At 46.5% G+C, this 18,665-nt stretch overlaps 1 protein-coding gene across 3 annotated transcripts in view; it reads left to right on the top strand.

Annotated features, from left to right (window-relative positions):
- Positions 1 to 18,665, top strand: part of LOC101066176 (adenosine kinase) — an 82,971-nt gene that overhangs the window by 42,911 nt on the left and 21,395 nt on the right. For all 3 annotated transcript variants that reach the window (XM_011620974.2, XM_011620935.2, XM_003961181.3), the window contains exon 7: positions 17,010 to 17,180. In XM_011620974.2, coding sequence (XP_011619276.2) covers positions 17,010 to 17,180 — 171 coding nt within the window. The remainder of the gene's footprint in view (positions 1 to 17,009; positions 17,181 to 18,665) is intronic.

Raw genomic sequence — 18,665 nt, 5'->3', positions numbered from 1 at the left:
AGTGTATATTGTAAGCAGCTTTGGAGGCTTTATAGAGACTTAGCCAGCAGAGCTGCCGTTGCTCTGGTGGAACATTTGGACCTCTGGCAAGTGTCAGATTTTCAGCAGCACATTAAATCTCTTACCCCAGTTATTTTTTCCTGTCCTTTCCTCTCACTCTCTCTCTCTTTCTCTCTCCCCATGACATGGTAACAAGCTGGCTCTGATTTATTTTTCATGTGTGGTGTTTTCTATTTCCCCCAGCATCTAAAATCTTGTGCCAGTGGTTAGCCTGGTGCCTGAGCCCTGAGGGGGCGCAGTGGAACTCCAGCCAGAGCAGCTGCACGTCCACTCCAGATGGGCAAAGTCCTACACTCGGCAGGCTAGAGCCACTTTGATTAGCACGTCCGTCATTATTGGCCAGCTTGAATGTCACGCTATGCGAGCCCAGTCCTCTAATGCCTTGCCTGGCCAAGGGGGCCGCTCCCTGCTTTTACTGATATGGCTGCCTGTTCCAGCGTGCACGGGGGTGCCAGGGAAACGGCCAAAGCGCCAAATCATTGTCATCGGAAAATCAAAAAAAAAAAAGCAGGCAACCTCCCTCTTTGATGCCCTATATGTGCGAGTCTTATTTGCAGCCGCTGTGGCGCAATCGCATTTGAAAGCATTTTGCGTTCCCAACATAACAACGGGGAACCAATCAAAACAATAACCGTGGTTCCTTTTGACAAAGCCCTTGGCTCCCAATTGTCAAAAGATGTAAGCTGACTCATCCACACAAGAAGGGCATGTATCCCTGGGAGCGAGGGGCGAAAAGCTATGATGAATCTTCCCCTCTGTGCTCTCTCTTCCCTCCACTGAGCCTGCATGGATTAATTACACGACTAGTAGCTAGTTTGGTCCCATTATTTATTTTTTCTAATGAATAATTTCACTCTGTCTTCCTCTTTGCCTCAATTTTATTCGGCTTAGGACGTTTTCAGCTTCACCCTGTGGAAACAAGAATGCATTGATTATTTTCCATCTAGCGAATATCCCACCAACTGAGGAATAACATGCCTTTTCCCTAATTGGTTTGTTTATCTTGAGCAACAGACTCCGGGTTTGTTTGGACTCTGGCTGGCATCCACACACTGCACCGCTCCTCTGCGTGATTACTCACCTTGGGAGGAGGCTGCTGGAGCAAGGTTGATGTTCCCTGCACAGACATCAGGCTGTCATTCTCCCCGCTTATGTGACATCATTTGCCAAGACAGATTTGTTACAGGAAAAATAAATTCGGGCCTAAAAAGGGATTGATTTAAGGACAGGCAGCAAGTGGAAAAAGGCGACAGGAGGGATGGGGGCTCCCAGACACATTTCACCAGTGAGAGGGCTCGAGCCAGATCCAAACAAGCTGCCAACAGAAGATAGATTCCGGCTTCATGTATAATTGATAAACTGTATGTTCTAGGTGTCAGCTTTAAAGAGAGAGCTAGGACTATATCAGGAAGCTATTTTTCCCTCTCCGAGGCGAGCATCATTTTTATTTTGTCCTCCCCCGTACTCTGGCTTATCTTCCCAGTTCAGAATGCGGCGTTGAAAATTATCGTTTTCTTTGAAGACAACATTCAGAAAGTGCAGCTTTAAAAGCACATCCTGTTCCGGCGCCTGTTGGGAGTGCTATTCCAGGGCAGATAGCCATCTGCAAAGTTGACTGTACATCCTGCGTTATCAGGATTAGCCATCTCACTCTTGACACCCAGCACATTAATATTAGCCATGGGAGACTCTATCCTGCTGAAAGCGGCATAAAAGGATTAATGCCGCGCATTATCCTTTTGGAAATAATGCCCTTTATTGAGCGGATTTGACACTGCAAAGGCTAATGATGACATTGAATGGATCCAGAATAAGTAATGGTGCATCATCCCATGTCATGCAGCTAGAGTAGTTGCTATTTGCATTCCAGCAGCTCAAACTGTATCGATTTTGCCAAAGGCATTCAGCATTTTTTCTCTCCCCCACCCTCAGCAGCAGTAAGAAAGTGTTATTCAATCATGAAGGTCCTGTACTTAACGACAGTTCTGTCCCCGTAGATCCAATGACAGGCTTTGTTCATCGCCATGCTGTATGATGCCACCTGGCTCTCTGTGCACTCTGAGTTGAAGCTACCAGAGGCACAAGCATGTGGGGGCTCCCGCGAGATGATGGGATTAATGCTGTTCTGTCCGCTGTTTTTATTAGCAATACGTCTGTATCTCGTCACTCAGATCTTGCTGCGTAATTAGTACAAAGGGGTTTTACTTACAATGCTTAATTTGCATGGCGTCTTATCATTTACCCGCGTGTAGAAGCTGTCAAAAGCATTTTGCTTGAAAGTTGTTTAAGTCATATATATATATATATATATATATTTTTTTTAAAAGCTCTTGCCTGTGCAGAGCTGGATGTAAACAGGAAATGTGCCTGCATGAGGTAGCTGGAGCCTTGCCATGCCGCGCGAATTTAAATCACGCTGAAATGATTGCAGTTCAGTGGAAGAGAGTCTCCTTGAACCCCTAACACGATTTGATTATAAAGAGGTTAACCAACTGTAATAATAAATCTGTCAGATTTTTAATAAGATGTGCCGTATTGCATCTGGCATTATAGCACTGAGGGGCAGACAAGTGGCCATCAGGGCCACCTGAGAACATTTGCTCTCTTCTTTGTGCTAAATTGCTGCTTCCCTGAGGTGTTTTTCTGACAAGATAGTAACCTTATCAATCACAGTCGCCTCTCTCCCTCTCTCAAGGACTCGTGTTGATATGTTCTAAGAGCTCTCTCCTTTGGTGGATTTAATGAGTATATTGCATGCTCATTTAACCGATGCCTCCCTGTTTCTTAATGAGCTGATAAAGCCTCAATTATGAAGGCAAATCCCGATTCCTGATTTGCATTACGGTCTCTTGTTTCCCCGCACACAGCGGCAATAATAGATACATGATTGAGATGCTGAGATGTTGCCCTGCCTTCCCAGAGACGTCCGTGATGTGTGTGTAGGGACACGGGAGATGGACAGATTAGATTAGATACAGTAGATGCTGCACGGCCTCGTCCGTTTGTGTAGAATGTGATTTAGTTGCGAGGTTCGAGGCAGCTGCGGGGCTGCTCTGGGCTCTGTGATGGGTGAGGGGACAGACCGCCGGTGACAGCGGGGTGGTAATGGCCCCGAATGAGGAGAAATGGCCCCTGTAAGGCTCCTCTTCCCCTCAGTTTTGTCCAAATACACAGCGAAATGAATTATTTTCTACACCTGTGATTGTTTTTGGGTTTTTTTCCTCTTCCTTCTTCTCATACAGCTACAAATTGAGGCTATTTATAGCTTCGGCTATCAGAGAAACGGTGAAGCAAATGGGAAATGCTACCCATAAAGCAATCCAGCCTTCACTTTCATTGAAAATCAGCAGCAGCGGGAGTGTCATAGCTCATCACACGCTCAGACCTCAGTGCAACGGATAGTTTAGAGGACGCTGATGTTTAAATACACGAGCGGTGTGGAGCCGTGCTTGGAGGCGGGCAGTTGCGTTTAAAACGACATCGTGCGGACATATTCTTATTTTGCCCTGCTCGGCCCGCTTCTTCTCTGAAACTGTAACTGGCTGGGGAGCACAGCGGTTCATGAAAAATGCATCCCCCCACTCTTTCCCTAACTCTTCGCCTGTGATCCTCTTGTCATATCATATCCGTGTCATGTCAGTCTGCATATTAATTATGCAGCAGGCGCCGTAGAGGAGACAATATTGATGCATCTCCACTCCGTATTTTATGTATATTACTCACCCGTCGTTGGAAAACATAAACAAGGCCTAATTAAGGATGAGCCGATGCTTTAATGTTCGCCCTCGTGAGCAAATAATTCTTAGCCAGTGTTTACAGGAAGTACGTCTTCTTTATTCTGCCTCTCTCTCCCCAGGGCTCCATTTTGAATCCTCAAACTTTCCCCCGATTCAACCTTTGCGGTCACCCTTTCCGGTTCATCTGCAGTGTTTGATGCAGACAAACGGCACCCAGTGGCGCCTTTTCAGAGGCGCCCCGAATGGAAAACTGGTAATCAATTTTTGTTGTAAACATTATAATGCAGGGGTTGTTTTTGATGTCAGTTTCTGTGGCGTCCTCTCGCGTATCCCCTTCGCCGAACGACCATTCGGAGGGAGCAGAGATCTGGACCGTTCCCTTTGGAATGCAGCTGTTTTCCTCTGGGTCCTCGTCCTCCTCCTGTAACAAATGGCCCCTGGGGACTAAAACCACTTCAGGGATATTAATTTCCATCTAGGACCTCATTCAAAAGCTGCATTTAGAGTGGATTGATGCGATGATTAACAACGCATCGCACTTCGGTGGCCTATTGGTTCCCCTGTCAGCATCGATCCCGCGCGCAGCGTAACGTCCCAATGATCGTTTTACGATGGCAGCAGTTTGACGGGAATAATTGGAAGTTCAGCCCGTCGATCCGTGAGCGCCGCCCGGGGAGGGCTTCCCGAAGACGGCGACACTTCAGACGTATTACGAATCCATCACGTCTAATTTGCACGGGCTTTTGTTGCAATTTACCCCCCCCCCCAATTCAGGGGAGCAGCCTCCTACTCCGCGGCGCGACACACACTTGCGTGCGTTGTTCCTGCTCATTGGAAGAGACACTGAGTGAATGAGTCGTGGAGCTCAAATAATGTGCGGCGCTGTTCCTGTCATATTTGTTGCTGTGAAATGGCTTCTGATTTGCAGCTTCCTGTAGCGCCTTTTTTTGGTTTCGGCGCAGGTGGCGCCGCACGGCACGCAGCAAATGTTTCCCGCGCATCCCGTCCGAGCAACTTGTTTACAACTCGGTGGCGAAGGGAAGCGCTCGGCAGATAAAGGGCCTCAAAATGTGGTAACGTTTTGGAGCAGGGGTGGGAGGAAAGTTGGGTTTTTCCATGTGCCGCGCAGGCTTTCTCGCACACGTCGAGTTGGGCCGCGCGCATCTTTGAAGATGCAAACGTGTCAACCACATGGAACCCACCGCCGGGGGAGAGGCTGAGATGTTCAGCCGCTTTTCTCACGGCCGCCAGTGATCTCGCCGGACGCTCTTTCACAGATTAGTTTGCGTTTCGTTGGACGATTTTCGCCCATAAATCACCCAAGACAAACGTCAGCCGCGCCACCTCGGAGGAGGAAGTTGCTAGCTTTACTTTTATGTCACACAGTGTTTACATTTCGACGGTATATTTACACAGAAGGCATTAATTGTCAGCCACTGTAAATGAGAAGTTAACCGACTACGGAGTGATTTATGAAGTCGACTGTTATGAGTTTGTTTTCCGTGACCAGACGGAGCGGATTTCCTTTTCCCGCTGCCGCGCGCAGCTGCTCCTTAATCAAGAGAATATGTGCCCCTTAAATTTGCCCTGTTTGACACCTGCCCGATGATCAGCACTTGTCACATCGCGACAGAGGAGGTGGTTGTAAATTATTAAAACTCTTTCCCCCCTCTTTCGCACGCCACCTCTCATCACGCCATCCCTCTCCTACCGCGGTTTGAAATTCGGGAGTAGCATTCCTGTAGCGCGACGAGCCATGTCACGGGCTCTCATTTCAATATCTTAAGTGAAAGGTCGGGCTGATATATTCTGTCCCGCCGCTGCGACAGTGACTTACATGCTAGCAGTTAAAGACGGCGCACTATTACGAGGCCCACCCCGCCTGTCGAGCAAACCGATAATGAATCAATCCGTGTGAAACATTTATGCGTGCCCCTCCCCTCCTCGCCCTCGTTGCGTGAGGCCAATTAGAGCGCCCTCGGTGGCCACTGCCGGTCGAGCCGCGGAAGCCCCTTACATTGTCATATCAGTATTCCGCCGCCGATCTCCAGCTGAGGCCAGTCCGGCTGCTCTTTCCACACATGCTAATTCGCGTTTGCCATTCTGCGTCGGCGATGGCATGCTGGCTGCCTCTCCTCGTGCTGCCTCCCTCACACTTTTCAACTTCTGTTTTTCTTTTCTTTTTTTCTCTCTCCTCAAGAAGGAAAGGTTTCCTTGATTCCTGGCATGCCAGAGAAGGGTCCTCTGAGGATTACATTGGCTAAGCCCTTATCACTCCAGGAAATTCACTGCCTGCTTAAAAAAGTGGTAGGAGTAGAAAATCAAGGGGAAGTGTTATTCTTTTTAAGTTTCTCCCTATTCCCATGGAAAGTTATTACGGGTTTGAAGAAAAGTCCTTTTTTGGCACTCAAGTTTTCTCGCAACTGTATTTCATATTTCACCCGTCTTCTTTTTTTTTCCCTTCACCCGGCTGGTGGAATTTTAGAAGTGGAAAATTTGAAGGCAGGTGCTTGTAAGAGGGGAGGGGAGTCCAACGGGAGGGCTGTGCTCACTGGGAAGCGATGTTAAACATCCAGGGGAAATGTTTGTTATTCTAATGGGATACCACCATGGTAACAGCTTTTAGAGACTCCCAAGGCTTTGTGCGGAGTATATGCACGCTTTCATCAATCTCGCCTAATTTCTTTGGGGATTAGCAAATATTATCGGCCCTTTCTCCAAGTTGTCACCTGCTTATCAACAAGAATATTGTGGTGAAATTTAGCATAACATGGCCCCCATTGAATTAGGCTGAAAGTAATACACAGGCTATTAATATAAATCATTAATTGTGGTGAGTCAAAACTCATTAGCATTCTACGGGGAACGACACAGCGAAACAGCTTACCGCTTGCTTTTATATAGACCTTAGCTACCCACAGCGGAATCCTTTTTTCACATCACTTTTCCAAGTTAAACATGCTTCAGACAGTGGTAATGAATGATGGTATTCTGAGGTTTAATTCATTCAGGGGATTTAAAGGCAACGGAGTGAACTCATCTACAAGACTCTGTGAAAGAAGGAAGCTCCGCCTGATGAGGAGCCTCCGACTTTAAAAGGCTCCAATAACTCGTAAGCCCTTCTCAGTCCCCCCCCCCCACCCCCACCCCCCACTCTGCGTCCATCCTTACAGATTTCTGTAAGTGGCTTATTTGAATTGCAGCAACCACATTCAGGGCTCCGGCATAAAACGACACATTTCTTTGAGGCTGTGACCAGCTAACGGCGTGTTGAACTTACCCACGTGGCGATGGAGAGGTTTCGCACTCGGCACCGTTGCGTTTCGGGAGTGTAACCTGACCTAAAGCCGGGCCACCATTCAGAAGAGCCTTCCATCAGCCTCTCGCAACACTCCTCCCTTATCTACTGGCATTTCTGTCTGATACAAATAGCCAGGGCATGATATAGATGGCTGCATGTCATATCTGGCATTGTACTACACTCTATCTGTTCCCTCCCTCTGTGAAATATAATGCTTTCAACTCAGCAGCTTTTTGCCTTGGCTATCTTCTTTCCATGCGTAGCAGAGCCACAGACCAGTGTGTTTGCTCGTCTTGGCCAAAGGCCAAAGGCTCTTTTCTGATATAATCCCCGCCATCGATCAGACACTGTTTACTCTTCCATGGTTTCTCTCCCTTCCAGCAATTAGAAGGCAACCTTCCACCTCCTGCTCCACAGAGCGGCTTTATACATTTATTTTTCCCCTAAAGTGCTAATATTTCATGTTGTGGCTAAGCTCTCAGAAGTGTGGGTGTATATTAAGTAATAGACACTCTCTACCCAGACTGACGGGTTTCTTTGTTTTTGGAGAGGACAGTTCTCCGGTTCATTCAGCATCATTTCAGAATGATTCATGCGATCGCTGCCTCGCTCTCCACATAGTGCGCGTTTCACTTTGACCGCTCCACTTAAAAATATGGAGCACTTGGAATTTTTTCGAAAGACGGAAGTGGCTGGAGAAGCCGAGGATGGCTCTCTGGTCCGTCTGAGAGGCTCTTGTTATAATAAATCAGACCGCAGAGTGACTGGTCTGCTCTGTGGTCTTGGCTAAAGAGGCTTCTAATCCACACCAAGAGAACATTTTGTTTTGCTCAGCCCCAGTGTGTTTCCCTCCACCTGTTCTCGGAGAGCAGAACGTGAGACAATGAAATGAGATATGACTTAAATATATTTATAGTTGCTTATTTTCTGGAAATAATTCAATTTGGACGGGAACCCGGGTTGCCTCAGTTGTTCGTCTCGATGCAGACAACTAATAAAATGGAATAATATACTGCTGCAGTCAAACGCAATGGAGGAAAAATCAGTCAGCAAAGCCAATGTTGTCAGTGATGTATCACCGATTTAATCTTTCAACCTCTCCGCCACAATGGCTCGGCCTGAGGGGCCGTTAAACAAGTAAATTCTTTTAAATAAGAAAACGTACCTTCCAGAAATAAGCCATCCTTTCCCGCAGAGACAGTGATTTCCTGTCTCTGGCAGGCGGCAGGCTAATACCTCTGATGAATTTTGATTTAACATCTAATGCACTGCCTCACCCTGTTTACTTGGGCTTCTGGCAGACGAGCCTGATGTCTGCAAGCAGCGTCTGATTCCTCTTTTAATGCCCAAAGATGACTTGCATATTCTAGCCTGAATTTCCCTCGCTCTAAACTTCTACTCTCAATCGGGAGACGCTCTTAAAAGGCTTCGCTGCTAATATCTGTGTGGAAATGAGTTCGCAAGGTCTTGATTATACGCTATAAACACTCGATAGTCAGACATTTCACCACAGCAACAGCTGAGCATTTCTACATAAACTGTTCGGGGATACTTTTCATCATCTTTGTCTGCACGCTTCGCCCGTGCACGCTCAGTGCACTTCGCCATCCCGGTCTGAGTCCCAACAGAGAGAATCTCGGCTTGATATCACCGCAGCAGCGGGGAGATAAAACCATGCAGAGTCAATAAACAAGCTCTAAAGTTTCCCTGCCTTGACAGTATTTCTTAGCGGCTGTCATTTTACATAGCTGTGTCATTTTGTGCATAATTCCACGGTGCATTGGCCCGGCTTGATTTGATTTAGGACCTCCACTTTCAAGGAAATTGGGCTCAGGGTATGAAAGTTCACACTCCTCGCCTCCGGGCAATTGATTTTTCCAAGCTTGATTTTAATGCTGCAGCAACCCCGGTGGCGAGCGTTAGCACCATGTTGTGTCGGCGCGGACCAAAGATGCTCAAACCGCGGCGTCGGCTTAATGATTTGACATGATTTTTACGAGTTTCAAGTTTGCAGGCCCAAATTGAAATGGGAGTAAAACGAGTTTCTGCCGAGGCAGATGTTCAATAAAATGTTCAGTCAAACTGCGAAACGCAGCGCGGCCATTTGCAAACAAGCATATATTTACAACAAATTAATGAGCTAAAACATAGACTGCGTTCTTCTTGGCCCATATGGTGTTTTCTAGAACACCATGACAGAAACGAGCATCGGCGGACGAGCATTTCCGTCTCTTTCCCGCAACAAAGCTCGGAAAGGTGAAGCAAAACAGACAATTAAGCTGACGTCTAACATCGCGGAACCAGTCCTGGAAACTTGCAGCCTTGAGCATGAGTCCTGTGAGAGATAGCAGTGAAATACCTTTGGCTGAATTACTCCAGCATATCGACTGGAAATTCTGCCGAGAAGTTGACTTTACGGTTAAGGTCACACCTTGAGAAAGGAGGCAAGGCTCCTGCTCGAAGGGGAGGGGCGGCAGGAATGAGTCTCAACCTGAGAGGAGAAATCATTTTGTAAAAGCGACTCGATGCGCTTTGATCTGAAACTTCCATTCTTTTGCGGATAACACATCCGTTGAAGCCGTGGAATCGTGGAGGGATGTTTTTCATGAAACGAAACACATAAATAAGTAATTCAAAGTCTCAGGGTTATTTGGCTTATTTCTAGTCAAACTAAAAATCTCAGTGCGGTCGATAAATGCGACAGTAAGACGAGGAGATATTCTCCTGCTAAGCAAAGAAAACTTTTTTTTCCAAATACATTTTTCTTTCGTTTTCAAGGTCAATGAGAGAGTTTGAATTAGGAAAAAAAAGACAAATATGTGTTTGTGTTTTAAATGAGGTTTTGAAAAGTTAAATCAGCGCCCGCAGCTCCATTTTTAACCTTCAAGCTTGAGTCGGCTCACGGTGTTTTTCAGAGAACATCTCTAACCCGCGCCTAAAGTGTGCTGCAGCGTTAAATATAAAGGATCTCCTGACCCGTTTTATTCCAAAAACAAGTCACAAAGGTTGCTTGTAGCCAGGAAAGCGACTCAGTTTCTAATACGACGCCGCCTGAAACTCTAAAGTCCCTCAAAGGTTGAGAAAATGATGCCTGACGATGTCATCTGGGATTACGTTTTCAGCTCCGGTTGTGAAAGTACAAATTAACAGAGAGCCTTTCATTTAAAAAGCCATAGACATTAAGCAGGTGCTGAGAGTTTAATGACTGCACACTCCGCTTGACACAAATCAGATTTTTTTTTTCCCCGCGCACTTTAGCCTCGCTAATCTAAAAGTCTGGACGCCTCTGAAGATTCCATTTAAACGCTTTTATGACAGTACGTGAGATCAGACCATAAATCCGCCTCTAACAGCGCCGTGGAGACATCGTTAACCATCGATGCACCTTCTAAAAAAAACAGGGAAAATATCTTCTTTTATTTGCACTCCAATAATCTACGATGGCTTTTTGCACCATCTACTCATTTTGAATTCCAATTTGCCGATTAGGCGAAAATCTGCTGATAGCTGTTAGTGTTTTCCTCCAGGGGCCGTCATATTACAGTTTTCAATTACTCTTTTTTTATTTTCGCCCCCCAACGAGGCATGAATAATTAAAAGTTCTTTCTGTGGCACGCGTTCTCCTGTTTTGCTGGTGCCGAGCGCACGCAGTCACAAGTTATTATTAGAGTGGATTTAAGCAGCCCCGAGTCCTCGTCTCTGAGCAGTGGGCACCGGGCTCCTGCATTGAGTTTGACAGCCTTCACACAATATTGTGCAAGGGCGCTCCCTTAGCTTCTCATGCTGCTTAAATGTAATACGGCAGATGGATAGTATTTGCAGGGAGAGCGGGGGTCTCACCCTCCCTCTCACTCCTTCTCTCTCTCCCTTTTTTTCTTTTTCTGGCCATTTCTTGCCAGTACCTCAGACATTTCAGGGGGAGAAATATGTATCAAATTAACTCTTAGCAACAGGGCCTCTGAGCTCCCTGCCCTTGTCTTTTCGGCAATCAGAGCTTTGTTTTTTTTAGCCTTTCAACCAAAACCAAACTGGATTCAACGGCTTCAGCAATTACCTGCAATTTTCCAACCTGCTGCGCTGGCTGCCACTGGCGCGGCTGCGGAACACTGGGAGATTGTCTCCCCGCTTCCGCGTTTGAACTCGGACGCTCCGACTCATTTGTACCCACGGAGTGGCACATTTGGAAGCGTTCACTTCCCGAGAGAGCGTCTGCAAAGCTTTGGTTTCTGTCAGCGCTCAACCTTGGAATCATGGTGACTGGAACCCCCCCCACCCCCCACCACCACCACCACCAACCTTCAACGTCGACACTCCAACGCCGAACCTCTGCTTTTTACATCTGACCCATATATTGATACATCCTTTCAAGCCAGCTCAGAAGAGACAACTCTGAAACCCTGACATCTGTTTTCACATTGCAGAACACTATCCCATTTTTCCATCCACCCCCTTAACCCCCCCCCCCCCTTTTTCCAGTCTTCAGCCTGTTCCCTAACTATGTAAGAAACTACAGCCCCGCTTGACTCCTCAAGTGTATATGTGTGTTTCCGTGAGTGATGTTTCCCCTTCTGCGGTACCGAAGGAGGGAGAACCGCTCATGCTAAAATGCTAATTAAGTGCAGTGTGGCAGACAAGGACACTTGAGAGTGCGTGCATTAGCAAATCTTAACTCCCTGCAAACCAAACAGTTTGTTCTGGGCTAATCTCCCAATGATAGAGGCAAGAACAACAGTGAGAACCAGACAGCCCTGAAATATATAGTAGGAGGCTAAAAAAGAGAGGGAAAGGCACAGCTTTCTTTTTCATTACCAAGGCTGCACACATTTAGGAGAAGAAAGCATCTCCTCTGGCACCGTTTCTTTCTTTTTTTCCTTTTTTTCCCCTCCTCGTTTCATCTTCTCACAGAGGTAACATATGGTATCTGTAAGAGAGAGTCGGTTTGCGCTATGCAGTGAATTATTTTGTGGATTAGTATTGGCATTTAAATGCTCTTGGCTTTAAATCTTGTCTGTTTTAGATCTTAAGTACATTCCTTGGCATCCAGCTCTCCTGCTCAGGCTGGCCTCTACCTTCAGCCAACAAATTTTTTGAAACTGTTGAGATTAACAGGAGAGCAAAAGGCAGCCATGTGAAAAGAGCCCGCAGCTGATGTTGAATTAGCTCTAGTTTAACGGCACTAAAATCAAAACAGTTCCCGCAACACAAATTAACATTCAGCCGGAAGTTAGAAGTTGAAAACTTTTGCAGCCGTCCATTAACGCCCGATGGGTGTAATTATGATTTGTTGCGGTTGTAAATGAAGCAGGCTGAAAAATCTTTGTTTTGTTGCTCATGATATCGAGCTTGTGTCCAGGCAAATGTAGTTGCTACAACAAATGTCCGGTTGCATCTCGCTCCTATATTTCATATAAACCACGAGAGACCCTCTCGTCACTGTGGAAAAATATCCGCTAGCCTGGAAATCTGCTGATATTTAAACCAGAGATAATGTTTTCAGAGATCTAATAAAATACTGCTGCAGTTAATAAACAGCGTCTCTGCTCGGTTGTTAAATCCAGCGGTTGTGGCACATTTACGCAAGCCCAGAGATCCTGGGCCGGCACCAAAGTCCCCCTCTCCTCATCTCTGACCGGCCTTTTAAAACGTAGCCGTCCATTCTGTTTCCAGTGCGGCTGGCCCCCCTCCAGCTCCCCGTGAAGAAGTGGATGGATTCCGAGATGTCTGATAAGCTTCACCGGAACACGATTCTTAATGGAAGCAGAAGAAGAGAAGGCAGATGCTATCAGTGCGGCTGAATTGCCTTTCGCTCAGATCAAACATCCTAAAAGCGTAGGGAATGCTGAATCACGTCGCTAGGTTGTTTCACATTTTCCTCCTGTTGGTTTAATTGAACTCACTTCCAACCGTCCCTCTTCAACTTGAACAACATCATTAGCATTGTGAGGAATCCAAGTTTCTTTGTAGCGTGCCTTCCCCACTCATTTTCCTTTGATACGAAAATGAATCGAAAAGCCTTAAATGAGCTCTTTTCATCCTTTTAATGTTTTTCTGCTTCACTCAAGGCAGTATGTGACACCATTAATCACTTAGCTCTGTTTGCCGGTCCTCTTTTCTTTCTCCTGTTTATTGAGCCAAGCTGACACCGATTCCTCCACTGCTCTTCGCGCATGAAGGTCTTCCCCCTGTCCCTCTGCGGGGCCACCACGATCTGGGAGTAAAATATGTCTCGCAACACTAGCGCAGCGTACCACAGGCGCCTCGTCGGTAATGGAGTCACACTGAGCTAATGAAGCTCCAAACCTAAGCTATCGATCCACCTTGCAACAGTGCTTCACGGAGATAACTGAGGTTGAGAGCAGTGTGCGCTCTCACGCGCCTTCTATACTGTGTGACATCTAATTCTGTGTGATGAACCAGTGCACCGGCGAGCACGGCAGGGGTGGGGGGGGGGACATCTATGGTAATGATGACAGTGCTACTGTGGTACATATGACCCTCCTGATAATGCTGAATAAAATAGTTGGACAAAATAATGAGTTCTGCTCTCAGAACATGCCAGAAACACATATTTATTTGGTTAAAAGGTTGGGTCAAACAGCTTTTTGGTGTCGTCTTCATCGCCTTCAGGTTCTATATGTCCTAAAGATTGTTATTGTGTAAATAGTATCCTCTCATATTAAATTAGCAAACAATACACATCTCTTCTAGCATTATAGTTTTTATTGTATTTGTGAGGACTGTATTGTACAGTAGGATTTTCAAGGCTGCCTCACTACATTGATCTCTTGCTGGAAACAGCCAAAACAGCCTAATTTAGTGCTTTAAAACTGGAACAATTATAGTGCGAAGAGTTGAACCGCAGAGCGAGGTGATAATGATCTGTTTACCCGTTGACGTTATCTGCATTTCTGGTGGTGAAATCCTTTTGGATTAAATTTAAACTTTACAGAAATATACTGTCATGCCATTCCCGTCCCTTCCAGATGCCATAATTGCTCGTTTCAGAGAAGTGGTACTGCTTTAAATTCCGGGTAATCAGAGGTGTCAAACAAAAACCTCTGTGACACCAACGCCTCAACAGAATTAAAATAGGCCTGAGAAAAAAAAGAAAGCTTCTCTTCCCCCCCCCCAGACCACCCCTGCTGCTGGTATAAATGAAAATGCCCTTCTGAAAATAGATCATTTTTACCCTTCAGATGTCCACTTTTATTTTAAGCCGGCTGACACCATCCCATCCATCACTCCCAGCTCTTCAGATGTGCGCAGCCTCGGGGAAAACACTGATACAAACACGGCGAGCGTGATGTCGTGCCCGTGCTGCTGCGTAGCTTAGACCCTTATGGTTAGGCTACCGCTAATTGCACCTCAGAGCGACGTTCAAATAGTTTTTTTTTGTGCAAATAAAGTGGATGTATTTCTTCCTTTCAAGATAAACATTGGAAATAAATGCCCTGCCTTTCCAACTGTTCCCTCAAATTACCGCTCAACATGGCCAAGCATCTCCGTGCATTATTGTCTGCCAGGAAAATGCTTCTCGGACTACTTCACTGGATGTTTTGGCTGCGTGGAAATGGTAAGAAGCCGTCCATTCAGCTTTGATCATCTTGACCCGGAAACGCGATATTCACCCCACTTCACAGGGCTCGGTGACACCTGGGAAACCCGATCCGCTGCTGTCGATACGCGATCCGCACCGCAGCACTAAAGACTCGACCTCTCCTGTTTCGCAGGCTGCAGAGACCACTGCTGGGAACTGCAATTTCATGCAGCTCCGACTGCTTTCTTTTATTTCCATGCCTCAACAAATTTCCCAACGTTGCGCCGACGGCCAGCGTAGGGCTGGAAACCTTGCTTCCACGTTCAGGCGATGAAACCACAGGACAGGGACGCCGCATATGTTCACATTAGCAACATGCAGCCCAACGTCATGAACTGCTAAGTGGCGCCGTTACACATTCGGCAACATGTATCCGGGGAAATGTCGCCATCTCTGGTGGTTGTTTGAGAGAACAGAGATGGATTACCTTTATTGGCAGCCCAGGCTGTGTTTCAGGAAGTGCCAGGCCCGTTTGTGTGAGCAGAGATCCGATAATCGTGATCAGATAATTGTAATAATCACAGCTGACGGATTAACGTGCACATAGGACTCGGGGTGAAGCGCCACAAGTGGCTCTCTGTTGACTTCCTGCCGCTGCACACCACGTTTGTTGTCTTTGGATTTCCGCTCAGGCTGTGTTTACATCACTCCCCGTTTATTATGCTTTGTTACGCATGTGTAGATGTAAAAGAATTTTTAAAAAAAAGTCTGAGGTGGATGTGCACAATGACTTTTGAGTACTGTCGAGAAATCTAGGCCTGTAAATCTGATTCCTCATAATCAGATTAAGCCAGAAATCAGATTATGATCGGCTTTTTACGGCCTGTTAAATACGTCCAGTGGGCCGCTTAGTAGCGACCACTAATTTTAAGCAAACCTGTTATATTGTTGCTCTATAAGTTCCTTAAATTTCTTTATTACCGGAGGTCAAAGACCTCGGAAAATATCCAACGTTTGCCGCAGTGATTTGTTTGTAACGATGTCAAAATCGGCCCCAGTGCTTGGGTATGAATTGTTTTGCCGGGCTGTGTTTTCAGATCATTCCATTTATTACAGTTTAGAGTAATCAAACGCGATTGCACCCGCAGCAGAGGTTAGGAGAGCCAGTGTGCAATTAGAGAAAGCTGTGGCACGGCTTTCAAAGTTCAGCGGGCCCTCAGGATATTTGATCGAGCTGCCAGCCTTTGATCAGCGTCAACATTACAGTAACCATGACAGTTTATTTTCAACTCTCCCCTCCAAAAAAAAGAGAAAGGAGGGGGAAAAAAAAAAGAAAACAATCTCCATCCTCTGGCGTATTGGCACGCCGCAAAAGAAAAATGTCAGGTTCAGCGATGGGCCATTAGCCATGAGTGAGTTCACTTTGTGCTCCGAAAACCATTTGAAACACCTTTCTGAGCCTCTGACAGTTGTAACAGGCGGCGAGGTCTTACCTGGGCAATATAGCCTCAACAATCGTCCCCAGAGGAAGGAGAGTTGACGACGGCGTGAATGTTGCACGTTTGACTGACAACCCAGTCGCCTTGTGTTCATCTGCATGGTTCTCCTGTGTTCAGCACAGTGCAAATGTCAGGGGGCTTTAATGAGAACTGCACCGTGGTCCACAATGGGCGCTTTTCAGCCAGATTAAATGTATCACTGTGCTGAAACTTTCCTTTCCTCTCTGCTCCTCCTCTCGGCCCCTATTGTGACACGGTGGTTTTACCGAGCAGCTTGTTTCTGAAAAACAAGGTTAAGAAGATCGGTATCAAAGGAGGAGTGTTTTGTGTGGCTTGCTGGAGAGTCTCGCCTCAGGTTTCCACCTGAAACACAAAGGTGTTTTCTTACCTGATTTGTATTCATTCTCACAATGAATGGGCCTGGCTCTCTTGTTTCCAAGTAAGGAGAGTCCAGACGAGACTTTTGTTCGCCCTATCATCGGATATGTGCATGTTGCTTCCTCCAGTACAAGCCTTGGAGCGCAGCCACAGGCTTTGTCCTGGATGTACCCCCCCACCCCCACCCCCACTGCCTCTTTTCCTTTTCTTTGTGTCTCTGTGTATGTTTTAAGAAACCATTTCAAATAAATGTTTCAGCCTGTGTTATTTCAATAAAACCAAACATTGTCAGCTTAAAATGTCTTTCAGCATCCAGAACCCACAAATTAGCAGTTTAAAGTCTTTCAAGTCACTGGAACCTGCACTTCGGTTCATTTTGGCTCACGCCGTGCTGTCAAAACACGGCTCACGCTGACTGTTCGGTGGTCCTGAGCAGAATCATTTACTTGATTTGGTTCAGGTCAGTCGACTAACAAATGCTCCTTTTTGTTTTTCAGGGCTTCTTCTTGACCGTGTCTCCGGAGTCCATCCTGAAGGTGGCGAAGCATGCTTCGGATAACAACAAGATCTTCTGCATGAACCTCTCTGCACCTTTCATCAGCCAGTTCTTTAAACAGCCCTTAATGGAGATCATGCCGTATGTCGACATCTTGTTTGGCAACGAGACGGTGAGTGCCGCGGGAGGTGCAGTCGGACCTCTTCGTTGACAGTGTTTTCTGTGGTTTTTGCCGTTTATTTTCAAAGGCCACGAATAAAAACAGACATTTTCTTCCCCAAAGACGAGCAGTTATCATCACAGCGATGGATATTTAAATGCTTATTTGGTCTGAAAAAGAGTAACTTACTGTGCCCACGGGTAGAAGGTTGACATTTAACACGTGAATTCAGACACTTAAAATGCCAACTACTCTTTGAGAGATGTCGGTTAGCTTTATTTATATCTCTGGTAAATAAAATAGGAATCCTTTTTGTATGTGTGAAGCTGGTGAATAGGCACCTTTCATCATTATCACCTTTTGCATGTTGTACAAAACATCTCAGCCGTATTTAGGATTTCTCTGAGAGCAATCAATACTCCCGTCAGCCGGTCGACATAAATATGCTGTTTTTAAGATTAAGGAATCGTGCTTTATTGTTATTAATATATACTCAGCATCGTGCGCGGTCTGGTTGGAGGTATGTCCTCCCTGCGCGGTTCATTGTTAATTACCTGGCTTGTTTAAATCATCAATCAAAATGCCGCGTCCTCTGCCTCATTCCAATCGAGCGCTTCTCGCCATCAATTTAACGTCCCTCCTATCACTGGCCAATAAAGAGATGAATAGGAATTAGCGCGGTAATCATTCATCTCGGCCGCAGCGCCGCTTTATGCCATCGATTTCCCTCAGCGTCGCGGATGTGGCTACCGTAGCTGCTCGGAGGTCAAGCTGTGGTCACGGGCCACGGTGCTGCTGGGAAGTATTCCCTAACAGGCCGGCTGAACTTGACGTAGCGGCACCGCCTGGAAGGCCTGTACCTTTGTGGTGGTGGGGGGAGAGAGCGGGAGGAAGGAGGATAATCACTGGACCCAACTGGGCTACCCGCTGCTAAAGCTACTAAACAGAGCCCCGTCTTCGGATTACAGCTCAGGTCCACAGAGCGGGACAGGAGTAGAAGAAACTTCATTCAAAGATTTATTGCCCGTGCTGACGCCTGCATTTTCCTCTTTTCTTTGCTGCCCCAACATAAGACCTTCCTTTTGCCTGGGCGCCTCTCTCACTCCCTAATTGCTGTGAAGAACGAGTCTGTCTCTTATACCGCGGCGCACGTTCTGCAAGCGTTCCGTATTTTCGGGCGGTGGGTACTGTAACTGTTTGCTAAAGGAGTTTGCTCACACCTCCAGTCATTACTGTTTAATGACTCTGCATAATTGCTTTGCGTGTTTGTTGAGGGAGATTATCTGTCAGAGCTTGCATCTTTGAATCGAACCCGACCGGGAACATGGGAGAATAAGACATTAGGTGGGGAAAAAACGGGGCACGCATTCATTGCTCGGTTGGCTCAAGCTGTGAGATTTTCCAGGGTCGGTACAGTATAGCAGTAAAGCTCGTCCAGGGTGTTTTGACTCCTTTTGGCCTTTCTGTGTTGGCTGCTGTGAGGAGGAGTGGGGGAAT

This window comes from Takifugu rubripes, chromosome 1 (assembly GCF_901000725.2).
Source record: "Takifugu rubripes chromosome 1, fTakRub1.2, whole genome shotgun sequence".
In the NCBI taxonomy this organism is placed as follows: Eukaryota; Metazoa; Chordata; class Actinopteri; order Tetraodontiformes; family Tetraodontidae; genus Takifugu; species Takifugu rubripes.
The sequence above is the reverse complement of the archived record's forward strand: the minus strand, read 5'-3'. Positions and strand labels throughout refer to the sequence as shown.